Source organism: Polyodon spathula, chromosome 9 (assembly GCF_017654505.1).
Source record: "Polyodon spathula isolate WHYD16114869_AA chromosome 9, ASM1765450v1, whole genome shotgun sequence".
NCBI classification, from domain to species: domain Eukaryota; kingdom Metazoa; phylum Chordata; class Actinopteri; order Acipenseriformes; family Polyodontidae; genus Polyodon; species Polyodon spathula.
The window spans coordinates 44526659-44545411 of NC_054542.1; the positions used below are offsets into that span (position 1 = coordinate 44526659).

The 18753-nt window shown below is 36.9% G+C and overlaps 2 protein-coding genes across 2 annotated transcripts; both read left to right on the top strand.

Moving 5' to 3' along the window:
* The first annotated feature begins 2119 nt into the window (after positions 1-2119).
* On the top strand, positions 2120-9014 carry LOC121320924 (ORC ubiquitin ligase 1-like). Its single transcript, XM_041259704.1, has 6 exons — positions 2120-2224; positions 3472-3607; positions 4603-4694; positions 4927-5172; positions 6591-6679; positions 7088-9014. Exons 1-6 carry the CDS (start codon positions 2153-2155, stop codon positions 8628-8630), a joined length of 2178 nt encoding a protein of 725 aa, XP_041115638.1. The 5' UTR covers positions 2120-2152; the 3' UTR covers positions 8631-9014.
* Positions 9015-14805: 5791 nt separating this feature from the next.
* Positions 14806-16510, top strand: LOC121321321 (POU domain, class 4, transcription factor 1-like). The gene is made up of 2 exons (XM_041260219.1): positions 14806-15015; positions 15406-16510. The coding sequence occupies exons 1-2, from the start codon at positions 14893-14895 to the stop codon at positions 16372-16374; spliced, it is 1092 nt and encodes a 363-aa protein (XP_041116153.1). The 5' UTR covers positions 14806-14892; the 3' UTR covers positions 16375-16510.
* Positions 16511-18753: the final 2243 nt, after the last annotated feature.

The following is an 18753-nucleotide window of genomic DNA, read 5'->3' on the forward strand; positions in this document are numbered from 1 at the left end:
ATTAAAGGATATCATAGCAAGTTTAAATATACTGTTTAATGAAAATCCCAGACGCTTCGATTTACAGTGTGCTTCCAATCCTATTGGAAATTCTGATGCAGCCAGCTGATGCATTTCCTCTGGTGGAAAATCTAAACCCTGTCGGCTTTATTCTGTTTTTTTTTTTTTTTTTTTTTTTTTTTTGGTACTGGATGAGCTACAAATTAGTAAGAGGAATTAATTAGGAGCTTTATCTGTTTTCAGTAAGTTGGCGCTGCAGAATAAATGAGGTATAATTTATCAAGCCTGCCCATGTTCCACTCACAGGTACGTAATTGTGCTTTATTAAACGTTATTAAACGTTCTTTCTTTTCTAGAAAGTCTCATAAACCTTGTGCCAGCCTAAACAACTAGGACTTCAAACTGGGTCTTGTTGAACACAAATGAAGCTTATGTGCAGAATGATCGCTCCATAAACAGCTAAATATAAACAAAAAAACCCCAAAAAACAACAACAACAACAACAACAACAACAAAAAAAAAACATATCAAATTTAAACTTATAATAGTCAAATAAATATCACTGTTATATTTTAATTTATATTTCAAATATAATTCTAAAAAAAAATAATGGTTAAAATAAATGTTCATACATTTTCTCTGTTTGACAGTTGGGTATTGTCTTCCAGTCCATGACATACATTTCGTAGCATATATTAAATGACTTGCACACATATGCTGTGCAAATACATTGAATTAGTTGCTATCATCTAAACTTTAAAAACCCTCCAGCATGAAAAAGTGATACACAGTATCATTCCAGAGCAGATAGGTCTTATTAAAGTGATACACAGTATCATTCCAGAGCAGATAGCTCTTATTAAAGTGATACACAGTATCATTCCAGAGCAGATAGCTCTTATTAATGTGATACACAGTATCATTCCAGAGCAGATAGCTCTTATTAAAGTGATACACAGTATCATTCCAGAGCAGATAGCTCTTATTAAAGTGATACACAGTATCATTCCAGAGCAGATAGCTCTTATTAAAGTGATACACAGTATCATTCCAGAGCAGATAGCTCTTATTAAAGTGATACACAGTATCATTCCAGAGCAGATAGCTCTTATTAAAGTGATACACAGTATCATTCCAGAGCAGATAGCTCTTATTAAAGTGATACACAGTATCATTCCAGGGCACATAGCTCTTATTAAAGTGATACACAGTATCATCCCAGAGCAGATAGCTCTTATTAAAGTGATACACAGTATCATTCCAGAGCAGATAGCTCTTATTAATGTGATACAGAGTATCATTCCAGAGCAGATAGCTCTTATTAATGTGATACACAGTATCATTCCAGAGCAGATAGCTCTTATTAAAATGATACACAGTATCATTCCAGAGCAGATAGCTCTTATTAATGTGATACACAGTATCATTCCAGACTGATAGCTCATATTAAACTGATACACAGTATCATTCCAGAGCAGATAGCTCTTATTAATGTGCCTGCAGCACTGTCCAGTGTACAGAGGACCTCATCAATTATGTTCATGTTTGAAAAAAAAAAAATCATTTTGAACAAAGTCCATGCCTATTATTACACTTCTAATCACTTCTGTATATAAAAAACATGGTATCAGATTTAACAACCAGTAAACAAAGGTGCTGTCTAATTGTTTCACTGAGTGACAGGTGACTTGATGGGGAAAAAAAAGTTTTTGTGCCAGCAGCTACTTTTAACAATGTAACCAACTACAGAGCCAATAAACCAATTGATTGTCTGTTCGGAATTATCGTTCTTTCATTTAAAATGCCAGCCCCCTTGCCAAGGGTGGCCCCGTAAAAGTTGGATGCGTGACAACACTTCTAAAGACAGTAATACACCGAAGAGTATCACAACTCGAACAGGAGCAGATATGATGTACTGTATATCTACTTGAAAATTACAGATGTATAATAAAGTTCAACTTTAACAGGCAAAACTGTTCTTTATAGAGCTTTGCCAGCAGATGCACCTTTCTCAACAGATTTCGCATTTTTCGATGTGAGCTTGTGCCGCGCGTCTCGCCGTAGTTATGGTTTTCCTCTAAATAAGTAGGTGTGTTTATATCTTCAGTTCGCTCGTCGTGTTGCTGTTGCGTCAAGATTTTTGGGGTACATAATGGCTCAGAACATCCAGAGCGTGACCCTTTCCTTAACTCTACCAATCTCATGTCAGATTTGTCTCGGAAAGGTAGGCAAAATTAACATCAAAACTATTTTAAGAGGTCTTGTGCGAATGGTTTAGGAGCATCAGGGAGTAAAGTGTGTACTGATGTTAGTGTGTATACTCACAGTAATATGGTTTCGGGGACGACTGGGTACTTACCGGTAGTTTTTATTTGAGAGGTCGTCTCTTACAGGATGGAAGTATAACGTTGATAATATCGTTTCCTGTTGTAGGTAACGCGGATCTAGCCTAGTATATATCCCTATAGGCTAATATAATGTCTTGACATTTCATATTGTTTGTAATTGCTCTTCAAAGCGAATGGAACAGACTCGGATCTAAAGTACATTTAACAACAAACCTACCTGTTGTACTGTCTCACCCCGTTTGATTAAACTACACATATTAACATAAACTCCACTACAATCCCGTTTGATTAAACTACACATATTAACATGTACTCTACTGTCATCCCGTTTGATTAAACTACACATATTAACATGCACTCCACTACAATCCCGTTTGATTAAACTACACATATTAACATGCACTCCACTATCATCCCGTTTGATTAAACTACACATATTAACATGTACTCTACTGTCATCCCGTTTGATTAAACTACACATATTAACATGTACTCTACTGTCATCCCGTTTGATTAAACTACACGTATTAACATGTACTCTACTGTCATCCTGTTTGATTAAACTACACATATTAACATGTACTCTACTGTCATCCTGTTTGATTAAACTACATGTATTAAAATGTACTCTACTGTCATCCTGTTTGATTAAACCACATATTAACATGTATTCTAGTTTGTTTGGTATACATTGCATCTTTCATAAATTCATAATGAAATTTACTGTACTGGCCACTTTGGTGGATGTAGCAGACCGAGGGAATGTGCGACTGTAAATGCAGGCACACTATTCCTCCCCCTGGTGAGGAACAACCCCAGGAGTGACCACATGTTCGTGTTTAGTACTTTATGTAGGTTTTTTTTTTCAATATATATTTAGTATTATTATTTACATGTTTACAAGTGACTACATTTTTTTAAAAAGTACTAATTGAATAACAGCCTGAAGTCTTGCAACAGCATTAATATTACATGTCAGCTTTCACTGTACAAAATATATCAAATGTTCTGCAGGGTGATGGTAAACTGTTGGAACACATACCTGTAGCCTACGATGGTCCAGTCGTCTTTTTGTTTCCTGATCATGCTTGCCGTTTCTCATTCACTATTTTGCATTTCTTAGGTACGCCATCCAGTGATCTGTGCTAACAACCATGTCTTCTGCTCTACTTGCATTGAAGTGTGGCTGAAGAGAAATAGCCAGTGTCCAACCTGCAGGGTTCCTATTACACCGGAGAACCCCTGTAGAGAGATCATAGGTAAGGCTGATTTTTAAACCGCATGCCTTAAACTTGGTAGGCTAGATTATTATTCAATTCAATATATGTTAGATACAAAACAACTGACTAAAATGATTTAAAAATACATGCAAAGAATATTTGTATTTATTTGTTTTGTCTATAAAATATCAAATGTGTTTAGTGTGAAAGGGTATTTATTTCTGACCCTGAGAAAAAAGCTACTGAGACCAAATTGAGTCTCGTGTATAGAGCTGGTTTGTCAGTCAGCAGAAATTAGGGGTGTCAGAAAGGCTTTACATAAGACTTTATAGAGAATTTTACAATGTGTAAATCTGATTTTTATGGTAAGTCATCCCCATTAGTGACTTTGGTGGATGACTGTTACACTTAAAAGCGTTTATTAGGGGATACAGATTCAAAGCATGCGTTCTCATGTATTATGCAGAAACAGGTGTACATCAGAAACTGCCATCATAGGAGTCAACCATAGCCTTTCAGAGCCAATGTCATCCCACACAATTCTGGGTGAGATGTGTGAAATATAGTCTTTAAAATGGGGGGGGGGGGGGGGGGGCTTTCTTTGAACCACTTGTATCAGCAAAGAGCGGATGCATGGTCAGAGAAGGGTTATCTGGTCGTCACATGAAACATGAAGCGTGTGAGTTTGGTGGCAACAGTTGCTCACAGAGATTGTACTGCCAATTGTACAGAGGCCAGGGATCTTGTAACGGGTTGGTACAGTCATGGGACACACACACACACACACACACACACACACACACACACACACACACACACACACACACACACACACACACACACACACACACACACACACACACACACACACACCAGATAGCAAATTCCGTCCACTGCCTTACCTGTTTCTGCTTGATTTTTTTTCAAAGTATGTACTGTAACCAAAGGTTACTTTATCTGTTTGTGAACTGGGAGTGTTATTATTCCTAAAGTTATTTAACATTGTCAAATTTTTGCATTGGTTGATGTTGTAGGTGCAACAAATGAAAATGAAGGTGATGACAGCCATACTGTTAGAAAGCATCTTCGAAAGACCAGGCTTGAGCTACTACTCCGAGAGTATGAGGTACAAGTTCTGTTGACTCCAGTCCAATGCTGGCTGGTCAGGCATAGCACTTCATTGTCTTGTTCGTCTTTTATGATCACAACTTCATTGTTTTTCAATAATAACATGATGTAGGTGTACATAAAACAAATAGCTATGTAAATGTGTTGTAATTCATTTTTAAATCTAAGTTTGAACTTTTTTAAAGCTGCATTTAAACCTGTGTCTTTAACAAGTAATGTGTGCAATGTAGGATGAAATAGAGTCTCTTCGAAAAGAAAACGAGGAGCTGAGAAGCAAAAACCTGAGCTTGGAGTCTCCACTGCAAACTGTCCGTGACCCGTCAGCCCTATCGCTATCTAATAAAAATGAGGACTGCAAGCAGAATGGAGAGGACAAGAGAATTGACCCCGATATGGTGAAGGAATGGAAAGAGAAACTCAAAGTTGCTACTGACATTTATGAGAAAGTGAAAACTGATGGTGCAAAGTTGAAGGAGGTACTGTAAAAACTCTAAAACTCTTTGTGAAATTCTTAGTTGTGCTGTTGTTTATTAGTCAGAATATCCCAGTACAGACCTATGACATATTGATAAATAATACAATGCTCTATTTTTTTCTTGACTGCTGTTATAATCTGAAATAAAGCTAAATCATTGGTTAATAATTCTGGTTTGCCATCAGAAATCTTAGTGATTGATTTGAGGGATGTCAGAATGTGTCATTGTTTGTTGTGATCTGGTGACGTCAGTAGTGGTATAATGGAACTTGAAAATAATTTTTTCCATTTTAGTTTTTCACTGAAAATGGGACACTTTTTTTTTGGTGTTGGTTCCTAAAAAACATTCAAATATATAGGGGGCTCCACAAGAACAACAGGAAGCTCATGTGTTTTTTTGTTTTGTTTTCTGGATGAAAATAACCAGGTGCACGAGTGTATCAAGTTCGATCACGGGTAACAGTAATATTACAAATCCTCTGTTGTCACTTTGTCCAAACCTAATTTGTGGTTAATGACATAATTTGGATCAGCTTAATTGTTACGCTGATTGCTAGAAAATAAATGATGCTACGACAGCTCATTGAGAATTATTATTTTTTATAATTCTTTGTCGAGATCACAAAATAATTTGTCAGGTTCGCGATAAAGCCTTTCTATTATCTTGTGATCACGAGATCATTTATCACAGGATCTCGAGAAAACAGAAGTCATTACTTCCGTTTTCGTGAGATAGATAAGTTGTCAGGAAAACGGAAGTAATCACTTCTGTTTTCTCAAGATCCCAAGATAAACGACATGACTACATACAGCATACAGCAGTTATGTCTACTTTATAGATTGCGCTACATGGTTAGGAAACGCTTTCATTAACTTGCATACTTGGTTTCATTAACACACTTTTATGTTTGGTATTTCTTGAAGTGACAAGTCTGTCATGTACAAACTTTGTTGATGATCAACTTTGTCCTCTTCTACACGGTACAGCGCAACAAGTTTTTTTTTTTAACATACAGTACATCTTGAAAAACGCAGTTGTAAATGACATCTGTGGGTATTGCTTAGCGCAAGGTCTTGAGGGCATCATACTGTAATCTATGCAATGATATCCTAGTTACAGGAGTTCTGTCTTGTGCTTGGGACAGTTAAAGCTATGTCTTCTTAACTGCTCTTACCAAGACTTCCCATGAAGTTTTTTCACACAGGACTTCTTTGCAGCACTGATGTCTGTCTAAGCTGTCTGTCTTTCTTTATACATGGTCATTTCTTACATGCTGTGGGAGTAGATAATGGTGACTTGATATTAACACTTTCGGTGCATAGAATTGTTGCCTTTCTGTTTCAGTTATGTTGACATTTAAACAGTGGAGGATAACACAAACATTCGCAAAAGCTCTCTTTGCAATCTTTTGTCTTCAGGCAAATCAGAATCTGAGAAGTCAAAACATTGATCTTGTGAGAGAGAATCTACGTCTGAAAGCCGAGGTTGACAGTAGATCTCCACAAAAGTATGTCATTGTTTTAAATAGTTCATGGTGTAAATTTATAATTTAAAGGAAGCTTTAAGTTCACATTTTTACATCTGATTGACTGAACTTTTAATCGATCTTCTGTCCTCAACTGTTTCACTATTTGATTCTTTAAAAATATACATCTGATAGAAATATATCTAACATACCTGAAAATGTTGACACACTAATTATACATTTAGCCTTTCCTAGTGGGGGGTGGGGGGGAATGTATCTACTGTAATATTGCTTTTCCTATAAAAAAAAGAAAAAAATTAACAAAAAGAAAAGATTAAAATATGAAAATCTGCATCACATGTTGTGTTCCATTGTGTAAAAAAATAATCTCCCTGCACATTTTGTTTAAGTTTGTTACATGCTGTACCAATATTATCTTTGTCTCTGTAGGTTTGGAAGGTGTACTGTTGCTGCTCTGCAGGAAGAGATCAGCCAGTATGAACGGGATGTTAAACACCTGAGAAAAGCCCTTGAAAGAAGTGATAAATATATAGAAGAGCTGGAGGCCCAGACCTCCAGTATCAGGGGGGAAACAGGTGTAAAGGAAGATATGGGTGGATCTTTGAAGACACTAAATCCAAGCTTTTCTGATTCTGAAGCTGAGGAAGTGGAATACAATCAAGAATGTTCTGTAGCATGGGACAGGCAAAATGAAAACGAGCCAAACCTGACTGTGTCATTGCATCTTAGTGAACTAGAACAGCCATCAGTCAGCAGATTACAAGGTAATGGTTCACTGTGCTCTGACCAACCTAGTAGCAATTGCACAGATGTGGTTATGAGGAATGAGAAATTAGCTAGTGCCAGGTCGCCTCTTTTTACCAGAGCAGGTAACAGCAACAACCCTGGTGTGGTACATGGAAAGAGAAACGGCAGAGAGGATGGCACTCCAAAGAAAGATAAGAGTGAATCTGAGTTTGATCCCACAATGTCTACTCCTTCTACCTCCTTTAGCTGTCTAAGTTTGAATAGCCCAAGTGATCAAGGTAGAAAAAAGACTGGTAGCAAGCCTTTATTCTACCTACGGAAACTCAGTTTTGATGATCCTAGTTGTAGCAGCATGTCTGGTGAAGGTAATAAAACTGCAGGTAATCCTCACTCAGGCAGCTGCAGCCCTAGAGAGGAGAGAGCAACTGTTTCTTCAGCTTGTCACACTGGTCCCAAGACTCGTAACAAAGACCTTTGCACTCCACCTGGAGATGCAGCCACTGCAGGACATACTAAAATGGCTCGGAACTCTGCTAGAACTTTTCAACTTATTTCCGACTTTGAAGTAAACCGTTTAAGGACATCAAGTGAGGCTTCCATGGATGCTGCTTACCTTGATAAAATCTCTGAACTGGACACTATGATATCTGAATCTGAAAGCAGCAGGGGCTCTCATTACTCTTTAATGTCAACACAGTCCTCTGACCTTGATATTGCTTTGATACCAGAGCTCACAGGTTGTGTTGAAGTTATGAATGAAACTGACAGAAGGCTTGAGCCAAAGGCGAGAAGAAGACAGCATGTTGCATCATATTCTCAAGAAAACAGTGAAATAAGAAGTGGTGAAACAGTAGCCACGTCCAACAGCACTTCAGGCACCACCAATCCGAAACAAGAATTGTGTTTATTTGGAGAGGAGGATACAGAAGTTAGTGATCTTCAAACAAAACAGGATTTCTTGCAATTGGATGAACTTTCTACCGATTTCTTTGCAGACTCGCAAGGATTTTTTGGAAATCCAAAGGCTGGGTCTTCACATTCTCCCCGCTCAGGAGAAGCCCAGCTTGACCAAGCAAAGAGTCATTCCTTGTTTCTTTGTACAGCATTGGCATCTGAAAAGGGCAAGAACATAGGATCAAAAATCAGTAGCACCCTGCCTATAAAAAGAAAAACTAGAAGTGGCCTTGACATGGCCAGTCCTTCTAAAGCATCCAAGTTACTGTAGGTCTTTTTGCTGCTGGTGGTATCTGTTCTATCCATAGTGGCCAACAGATTCCATAATAAAATACATAAACAGAATGAGTACAATTTGAAAAAAAATATCGGCAACTATTATGAAGGTGTTCACAAAGTAAAATAATACAGTTTTGTAAGCAGTAATTGTTTGAACTTTTTTTAATAGTTGTGTTCAAATGTTTTTTCTTTTTGCTTCTGCTAAGACTTTTTGAGAGTATACATCCAACCACTGTAATGTACTGTATGTTTTCTAAATCAATTAGTGCCAGGTGTATGCTTAGTGATTACTGTATGAATCATTGTGTAAACCTGCAGATTAGTTGAATTGTTATGCACGTGCTTAATGTTGTATTTATGAAATGTTAACTGCAAAAAATAAATAAATAAAATGAAATGTCGTCTTACAGAAGTTCATTGTATTTATAACAGATATTGTATTATATATATATATATATATATTATATAATATGCAATATGCACTCAGATACAGACTAACTTGTTTCATATCACCTCACTTAATATCATGCCCCGTTTATTTTCATGGTTTTTCACAGTGCACCATAGGTTCTTCAAGAAATTACCTCTCTTAATGTCATCTCACAAACCTGCTTCTGAGAACTTTGCTTTTTTCTTCTCCTTTAAAATCTCGATATCCGCAAAGTCTTTAACAACCACCCCCCCAACACCCACTGTCTCCAATACTAACTCGCCCTCCTTCTCCTCTCCCCTCTGAGTCTGACCTCCCTCCTGGAGGGCCACAAACCCACCACATGCACCCTGGTCCCCCTCCCCACTCACCTCTTTCAAGCTGCTGCTCCTGCTCTACTCCCCTTCATCTCTCCCTTCTCAACACCTCTCTCCTCTCTGGGGGGGGGGGGGGGGGGGGGGGGGTGGTGAAAAACAAATCAATTAAAAATAAAAACCTGAAAAGTCTTTATTAGATAAGTATTCACCCCCTTTGCTGTGGCACGCCTAAATAAGCTCAGGTGCAACCAATTGCCTTCAGAATTCACACAATAAATTAAAAGAGTCCATCTGTGTGCAATAAAAGTGGTTCACATGATTTCAGATTAAATACACCTCTCTCTGTAAGATCCTACAGTTGGGTAGGGCATTCAAAGCAAAGATACTACCACGAAGACCAAAGAGCTTTCAAAACAACTCCAGGATAAAGTTGTGGAAAGGCACAGATCAGGAGAGGGTTATGAAAAGATTTTAAGGACACTGAATATCCCTTGGAGCACAGTCAAGTCAATCATTAAGAAGTGGAAGGTATACGGCACAACCCAGAATCTGCTTAGAGCAGGCCGTCCTCCCAAACTGAGCAGCCGGGTAAGAAGGGCATTGGTCAGAGAAGCCACCAAAAAGCCAATAACAACTTTGAAAGACCTACAGTGTTCCACGGCTGAGGTGGGAGAAGCTGCCGATGTGTCAATAATAGCTAAGGTACTCAACAAATCTAGCCTGTATGGAAGAGTGGCAAGAAGGAAGCCATTTCAGAAAAAAGCACTGTGTAAAATACTGCTTGGAATTTGTCCTAGAGTCCTAGAGTGGCCCAGTCAAAGCCCAGACTTGAATCCAATTAAAAATCTGTGGCTAGACTTGAAGATTGCTGTCTACCAACGTCCCCATCCAACTTGACAGAGCTTGAACAATTTTGCCATGAAGAATCCAGATGTGCAAACCTGGTAGAGACTTAATCCAGAAGACAGAGCTGTAATTGCTGCCAAAGGTGGTTCTACCAAGTATTGAATCAGGGGGGTGAATACTTATCTAACCAAGACATTTCAGTTTTTTTAATGTATTTTTTATTTTTCATTAACTGTTGTTTCACAATAAAAAAATTATCTTGTCTCTTCAAAGTGTTGAGTAGGTTGTGTAAATCAAAGGAAAATAAATCCCATTTAAATGCATCAAGATTTCTGGTTGTAACACAACAAACTGTGAAAACATCCAAGGGGGGTGAATACTTCCTATAGACACTAGCAGTCTGCCTTTAATGCACTTATCTGCTCCCTATTTTACTGTATTTAATCCTGCATGTAACCCAATTGTAGTATCTTGTATTTCACCTGCACTCGTATCTAACCCTGATGTATCTATCAACACTGTTATCTGCTCTTGAACTGCCCTGATTTCAAATTGTACTGTGTTTTGTATTTGTTCTTATTACAACTGAAGGCATTGTATTTTGTATGTTGCTCTTAATTGTACTGTAATTCTTGATCTGCATTGTTTGTATACAACTGTAAGTCACCCTGGGTAAGGGCATCTGCTAAGAAGTTAATAATAATAATAATAATAATAATAATAATAATAATAATAATAATAATAATATATAAATTGCGTAAATTGTGGCAATAATTGTATGGGTTTGTTTTGAATCCCTGTATTTAAGTATACATAGCGTCATTTCATATTTAGCACTGTTTAATGTATTGATGTAATTGAATTTACTGGATTATGTTTAAGTGAGTGACTGTACTCCAGATATATTAATTAATCAAGTTGCAGGGGTGGCAAGACTTAAAGAATGACATTAGTCAATTGCATTTCAGTCCCAAAGCACCATTCTTCAATCCACAAGTAAACAGTTAGGAGCTACCTGTTACTAGGAAAGCCGCCATTAGCACAAAATACCAAAACAAATTAATCAAATTTCTACCGTAACCTTGCAGTCTTTTAACAAATGAATTAATTCTAATGAATCAACACTTAATTTATTTAAACTCCCTGCAGTTCATGAATTAAAATTGCATGCAGTGATTAAAGGCTTGTGAAATATGCATGGTTTTGTTTAAATGTTATAATAAATCAGGAGATCACCCTGCATGACAACAAGGTAAAGATTTACCCCTCCCATGTGGTGTGGGAGGAGAATGGGGCTCTTGTCTTTGTAGCCTTTTTTTCTCAAACGAAAGGCTGGACTACAGTTGTAACGCTGTTGTTAATGCACATTTCTTATATTCTGATTTAAGAATATTTCCAATGTTGATTTTAAAATGTAATTCCAAGAATCCATTCATTACATCCACACAAAGTGTATTAATACAAAGCAGTAACCAACTGGGCTTTGTAATTTCAGTTATATAGAAACATTGATAGTGTAGTTTGAGCCCCATTATACCAAAGCAATTTTTCATAACAGAATTTGCTATACACCCTTTTTTATTTATTTATTTTTCACTTGGACCTCCAGGACAATAACAATTTTTTTAAAAAACCTTAATATTTAATAGAACAATACACTTTGAATCTGCAGGTAGTTAAACAGCATGCATCCATTGAGCTTTTAATTTGGTACATATATACTGAGCATCAAAATAAACTTATCATTTATATTTGAACATCAAAAGAAAAGCATTACATATTTGGATAAAATTCACTAGACATGATTGAAACATGACAAGAGCAGGTGCAGTGAGTTTTTATTGTGCTGATTAACACTTGACATCACAAAGATGCTGCAAAATGATTTGTCGATCTTGGGCAGGTGTTGTGACTCTTGGTCTCCCAGTTCGTGGCCTGTCATTGACAGAGTGTGTCTGGTTATACTATTTCACCAGGTTTGAAATTGCTGGCTGTGAGCACCCGAGATGGTGAGGCACAGTACACTGCCCTAGTCCAGCCTCCAACATGCCGATTGCACGAAGACGCCGCTCTCATGACAGATGTCGTGTTTTTTTGTTTTTTTTTTTCTGTGATTTTCTTTATTGCTTTTATTCAAGCTTGCAATTCAAAAGCTGAAATCACTCCATATCCAGTGTCCAATCAACTGTCTCATTAATTAGGTGATTAAGTGCATATTCTTTGGTCATAATCACTCAAGCATGTCATGGTAAAGGATGAATGAGTGAGTGATTGAAAAGAAACCAAAAACATTTAGTCAATGTCCATCATTTATATACCTTATTATGTGTTATAATAGTGATAAGTTTCTTTTGATGCTTGGTATTGATATAACAACAGTTAAACACTGTTACCAAGTAGTGTTATGGGTATGTGAGAAACAAGTTTTGTTTGAACTTGTCATAGGGAACTAGGGTCATGCCATCTCACTATTTAGTATTGCACAATATGTATTATTATTTAAATTGTTTTGTTTTTTTTTGCACTTTTTTTGCCGACATCTACTACTAAATAAATAAATAAATAAATAAAATGCCCAAGGAATTCCATCTCATTTTTATAACCTGAAATGTAAATCTACCAGGCATGTTATTATACTATAACCATACTAGTATCTCTACAAGCTATTAACTAAAGAAGGTTTGTGCTTGAACCACCCAAGCTGTTAAAAGGAAACAAGTATTGCAGCAGCAGCTACACTACTACAAATAATAATAATAATGATAATAATTTCCCAAAATTGTTAAGGGGGTAAAAGGTAAGTATTACAATTACAGAATGCTGAATTCTGACAATATAGGTTTGTATTTCAGAGGCAGGCTACATGTACTAGAAAGTTTTTAGTGTTTTTGACAAATGTATTTCTAATAGAGTCCACAAATAAGTACTATTAATAGAAATTGACATCTAATGTTTTTGGTTGATTAACTGATCCCCTACTTCTAATGAAGCTCAACTCCTACTTTCTTTAAGATATTTGCTTGGCCAATACAGCACATTCTTCAGTGTGATCTCCGTGAGTGAAATCGTTCGGTACTGATTTGGAGTCATTACGTGCTCTTGTATTAATATATAATCAGTAACGCAATAAGACTTTAGCGTTTACCACATTAAACACTGCTGTAGATAAAGCATCTCGTTTCAGTGCAACCAATCCCTGTGAAATATTAGTGTTATGTTTAATGATAAGAAGCAAAGGAATGTCGGTACAAAACGTACTATAAAAATATAGGCTAATTGTAGTATCAATAATGAACCGATTCGATAATCGGATCGTCTCCCAATATAATGTACTGCACTTATAGGCCAATAGGTAAGTTTGGTGTCACGCAAGGCCGAGTTACAGAATTATTCCGTCTGTTAGTATTCTTGTGTCTTGGGTGGGACCAAGACTCGGCCTCTCACTCTCTTTCACCAATAAGCAAAGGGACATCCTCTATATGTCTGTGTTAATATGTCGTCGCTGCGTAACGACAGCGGTGACCTTAGTGAAGGCTTGTCCCGACTGTGAATGTACAATTAACATGACATTGTTTTCACAAAAGAAACATTCACAATTTACATTCAAAAAGTTGATGCTCCCGTTTTACCCTGTCATACGGTGTAGGTGATGCATGTATGAAGTGCTGTTAATATATTTACAGTTATTATTAGTAACAGTTTTTTTTTTTTTTTTTTTGGTTGTTTGTTTTTAAAGGGAGGGGGGGGGGGGGGGTTCTCGTATGGCGTTTTATTAAAAAGAAAAAAAAAATATTACATTTAAAAAAAATACATTCACATTTTTTCAAAAAGAGAGATAGAGAGAGAGACAGAGAGAGATATTTCAAATGCGTGTACAGCAACCTACTTACATTTTACTTCGAAAAAATGTATTGTTTTTAAAATATTTTCTTAAAATATTTTTGCAAAGCAGCACTTACAGAGAATATGCAATCTCGTTCACAGTACGCTGGTGATTACATATGCCGTTACAACATGTTTAAATAGAGAAAGTACCGTTTCTGCACAATGTCTAATTAAATGTATGTTTGTATAATTAATGATATACAACACATTTATAGTGCATTTCTTTATTTTAAATGTGTCGTAATTAAATAAGGATCCCATCGGTAGATCCATATAACAACACTAATCTTATTTTTGAAAAAAAAAAAAAAAAAAAAATACGGTTTGAAGACAACACTAAGACACTGCGCATGCCCGGAATCTACAGGTGTAGAACATATTCTCAACCTCTTCTGTCCGTCCACTATAACTCAAGAAGCTTGAGTGTTCTTGCACTTGCTGTATAGATCTGACACAGAGCTGGAAATGCGCCTAGGCTTAACCCGTCTACTGTCTGTCAGGCTGTACAGATAAATATCTCGCGAGAAAACCGGGCTCGCTTAACGAGATCCGAGATCTGAGGGACTCAGGTGTAAGAGCTCCTATCATCCTAGCACTAGGATACAGCAGAGAGATAAGTGAGACTGAGAGACTAGACTGGAGGCAACACTGGATCATAAAGCTCCGAGCAGCACGCGGCATCACCAGCTACTGCGGCTCTACTGGAAACGTTATCTATATAGAACCTTTTTTTTTCTTTTCGCTACAGGACTTTGTTTAAATACAAAGCCTGCAAAATGATGTCCATGAACAGCAAACAGCCACATTTTGCCATGCATTCAAGCTTACCTGAGCACAAGTATACCTCTCTGCACTCCAGCTCAGAGGCAATAAGGAGAGCCTGTCTACCAGCTTCACAGGTAAATGAACTCAACTTATCTTTGCGTCCCTTTCTACATCAGGGATGTATGCATGTGTGTAATAATAATACAAAGTGCTGCAAAACACATTTTGCCAAGCTGCGCTTAATGTTTGTTTGTTTGTTTGTTTGTTTGTTTGTCTGTTTTTTTTTTTTTTCATGTATTCCTCAGCAATCACCAGAACGCTTGTGATCTTTTTTGAAAGGATTTTCACACAAGGTTCCTACTTCATCAGTTTTTTGTTTTTTAGTTTAATTCATTTCTATGACTTGAGCTTCTCATTTTTCTTCATGTGTTATGTGTTGACAGTATTCCCCAGCTGAGAGTAACATATCCATTTATTCTGTGTTTTTTTTTCTCTCTCTCTTTTTTTCTTCTTTTTGATTTCAGTTGCAGAGCAATATCTTCACTAGTCTGGATGAAACTCTTCTGGCCCGCGCTGAAGCTTTTGCTGCCGTGGATATCGCAGTGTCTCAGGGCAAGTCTCACCCTTTCAAGCCAGACGCAACTTACCACACGATGAACAACGTGGCATGCTCCTCAAACTCTACCGTACCCCTCGCCCACCACCACCATCACCACCACCATCACCACCAGAACTTAGAGGCGGCAGACCTCGTGGACCACATCAGCTCTTCTTCCCTGACCCTCATGGCTGGTGGACACGATGGTGTCGGGGGTGGTGGAGGAGGGGGTGGTGGGGGTTTGATCTCCTCCTCAGCCCATCCGCACTCACACATGCACTGTTTGAGCCACCTGCCCCACCAGGCTTTGAACATGAATTCCCCTCTCACCCACCACGGGCTTCTTCCTGCCCACCACGGAGGAGGTCAAGCCATATCGGGGCTCAGTAATAACGGACTTCCCTCTCTTAATGACTCAGACACAGATCCCAGGGAGCTAGAGGCTTTTGCAGAGCGCTTTAAGCAGAGGAGAATCAAACTAGGGGTGACTCAAGCGGACGTTGGTTCAGCTCTCGCCAACCTGAAAATACCCGGTGTGGGCTCTCTTAGTCAAAGCACCATTTGCAGGTTCGAATCTTTAACTCTGTCGCACAATAACATGATAGCTCTCAAACCCATTTTGCAAGCCTGGCTGGAAGAGGCCGAGGGGGCCCAGAGAGAGAAACTGAGCAAACCCGATATTTTTAACGGAGGGGAGAAGAAACGCAAGAGGACCTCGATCGCAGCTCCAGAAAAGAGATCTCTGGAAGCTTACTTTGCTGTGCAACCTCGTCCTTCTTCAGAGAAGATAGCAGCAATTGCAGAAAAACTGGAGCTCAAAAAGAATGTGGTGCGAGTATGGTTTTGTAATCAGAGACAGAAACAAAAAAGACTGAAATTTTCAGCATCCCATTAGTTATAAAAGACTTGTATTGAAAGACAATATTTGGGGCACCACGGAACATACAAAATTCTCATTGTTTTCGGTCCTGCTTGTTTTCAAAACAGAATCTTTTAAACTCGAACATGGGGTGATGTGTTAAATCATCGGTTTTATGAGGCAAAATCATTTCTACTTTATGTTCACGTTATTGGTGAATGTGAAGTATACAAATAACAGATCGCGTTCTGTCTGGTGAATTAAAGACTGTAGAACAGCAGATCTGGGTATGGCTTTTCAAAATCATTGTAAAGTGAAAGTTGATTGATGTTTGATCGCATTATTTTAGTAATTAAGATGTCTTCTCAGTCATATTTATTTCAGACAAAACAGCCATTCAAAGAGTTACCTCATTTGTTAGTCCCAGGCTAAACGCAAATATTAAATTCATTATGATAACATTCGGGAGATTCTGTCTTTTAGTTTTACATAAGCTCTAGTAACTTTTCCAATACCTCGTATATCTTTTCTATAAAAACAAAGAACAGTTTAAAAAAATCGGCTTAACACCTATATCTCTTAACGAAAATATTCATAGATGTAGCTCAATTGGTTCAAAAGTCAAAACTAATCAATAGCGTACATTTAATTTCATGTATTCGTTCCAAAGGTCTGCATGATATGGGAAATAAATAAAAAAAAAAAAAAAAAAAAAAAAACAATTATCTTAATGATGTGTAATTAACATTGACTGTCAGCACTGTTTTTATTTTTGGAAATTTGCACTAAACCCTAATGATTTGTTCAATTCTATTAATGTTAATAAATTATGATTTCTGTACATATAAAACTTGATCAGAGTTTTGAAAGTAAAGCCCAAACCTTCCACGTTAAATATATTTAAGTTATTGACTTTTATTAAGATTTATTTATCTGTAATAGATATTACAACTAAATCCGCATGACTGAATACAACATAACTTTGAAAAATGGAGACAATATTTTTTTGTATATTATGGTTTGCAGTGCAAACATTCTATGCATTGAAATAATTAAGCACTATATAGAATATCTACTGGTAGACCTTTGTGAATGGTGTCTCACTGTTTACTGCCTGTTTTCACAAAAATACACCTTTCTTGTCGTGTTGATTGTTTTAAAAAAGAGTTGTGCAACATTTTTATTTGTGCCCAAGTATGTTTACAAACTGCGGTCACGTGTGCACCATGAAATATCTCACTATTTCATCAATCTGTCTACTGTATGTTTGCTGAGCTTTCCCTTGCGTTGTGTTTTTCTGATTTTTATTTATATTAAATTATTTCTGTAAGCCAAATACAACAACAGGGAGATGTGTCCGGCACTCTTACAAATAAAAAAAAATAAAAAAATAAAAAAAATAAATCAAGCCATTTATGTTCTCGAGTGCAATGATTATATTATATTCATATGAGATGGAAAACAATTTATACCGTCTGTGTCATGACGTTAAGGGATGTTGCATATCATTCTCGTTTTCAACACATACATATTCTATAGTTACAAATCCAGCTTTTGTGTATAGATTTGGTATTGCCTTTGTTGATAATGTCCACTCTCGTTTAAGTACTGTTCCGATATTTGTACATAAACACAGCAATACGTTATTATATTGTACACAAGTGTTGTATGCATATGAATAATGATTATAAACGAGAAGGATGCCACCTACCGCTTTAAGTGAACAGCTCAGTGGAGGCACACATTTCTCAACTTTTCCTGAACCGAACGGTGCCAGAATGTCATTGCATTTCGTAAGTAATCCATATGTGTCTAATTTTAAAGCAACATGTTTCGATATTTACAAAATCAGTGAAAATGTAGAATGAAATACTATCAGAAAACAAAACATACAAAATACAAGTTTAGGATTCAACCATTCTTAAATCATTTTGCTTCAATACATTAATAGTTTAGAGACAAATAGAAAAGCCATTTCTTCAGAACATTTAGATTGTACTTATTAATTTCCACGCTTATGTAGTACAATTGTGACTTGTGAAATACAGTCATTTAGATACTGTCATTACATGAACATGGTGATCGGAAGAAATGTAAAACAAATGGTAAAATATAATACTTATTATATAAAATAATAATTGATCAAAATACAACTTGTTTTTTGAGGGTAACAAATAACTTCGCATATTTTGTAAATACACCAGCTATACCAAGTCAACATAAAGCATATACAAATAATTATAATATTAAAAGTACAGAACATGTTAGTGTGTTTCAGAGAGACGGATTCCTAGCATTCGATGGTGGTTGTGACCAATACATCCACAATACATTAGTCAACTATGGAATAATGTTAGCACTCAATATGAATGGGTTAACAGGTAGGGTAACAGGTGATGTCTTGCATATTTCCCT

Bases quoted from the DNA above. Each gene is read 5' to 3' on its own strand.
- LOC121320924 (XM_041259704.1), top strand. From the start codon at position 2,153: ATGGCTCAGAACATCCAGAGCGTGACCCTTTCCTTAACTCTACCAATC. The intron at 2,225-3,471 runs GTAGGCAAAATT...TGCATTTCTTAG, and splicing joins GTCAGATTTGTCTCGGAAAG to GTACGCCATCCAGTGATCTG. The intron at 4,695-4,926 runs GTACAAGTTCTG...TGTGCAATGTAG, and splicing joins TACTACTCCGAGAGTATGAG to GATGAAATAGAGTCTCTTCG.
- LOC121321321 (XM_041260219.1), top strand. From the start codon at position 14,893: ATGATGTCCATGAACAGCAAACAGCCACATTTTGCCATGCATTCAAGC. The intron at 15,016-15,405 runs GTAAATGAACTC...TTTTGATTTCAG, and splicing joins CCTGTCTACCAGCTTCACAG to TTGCAGAGCAATATCTTCAC.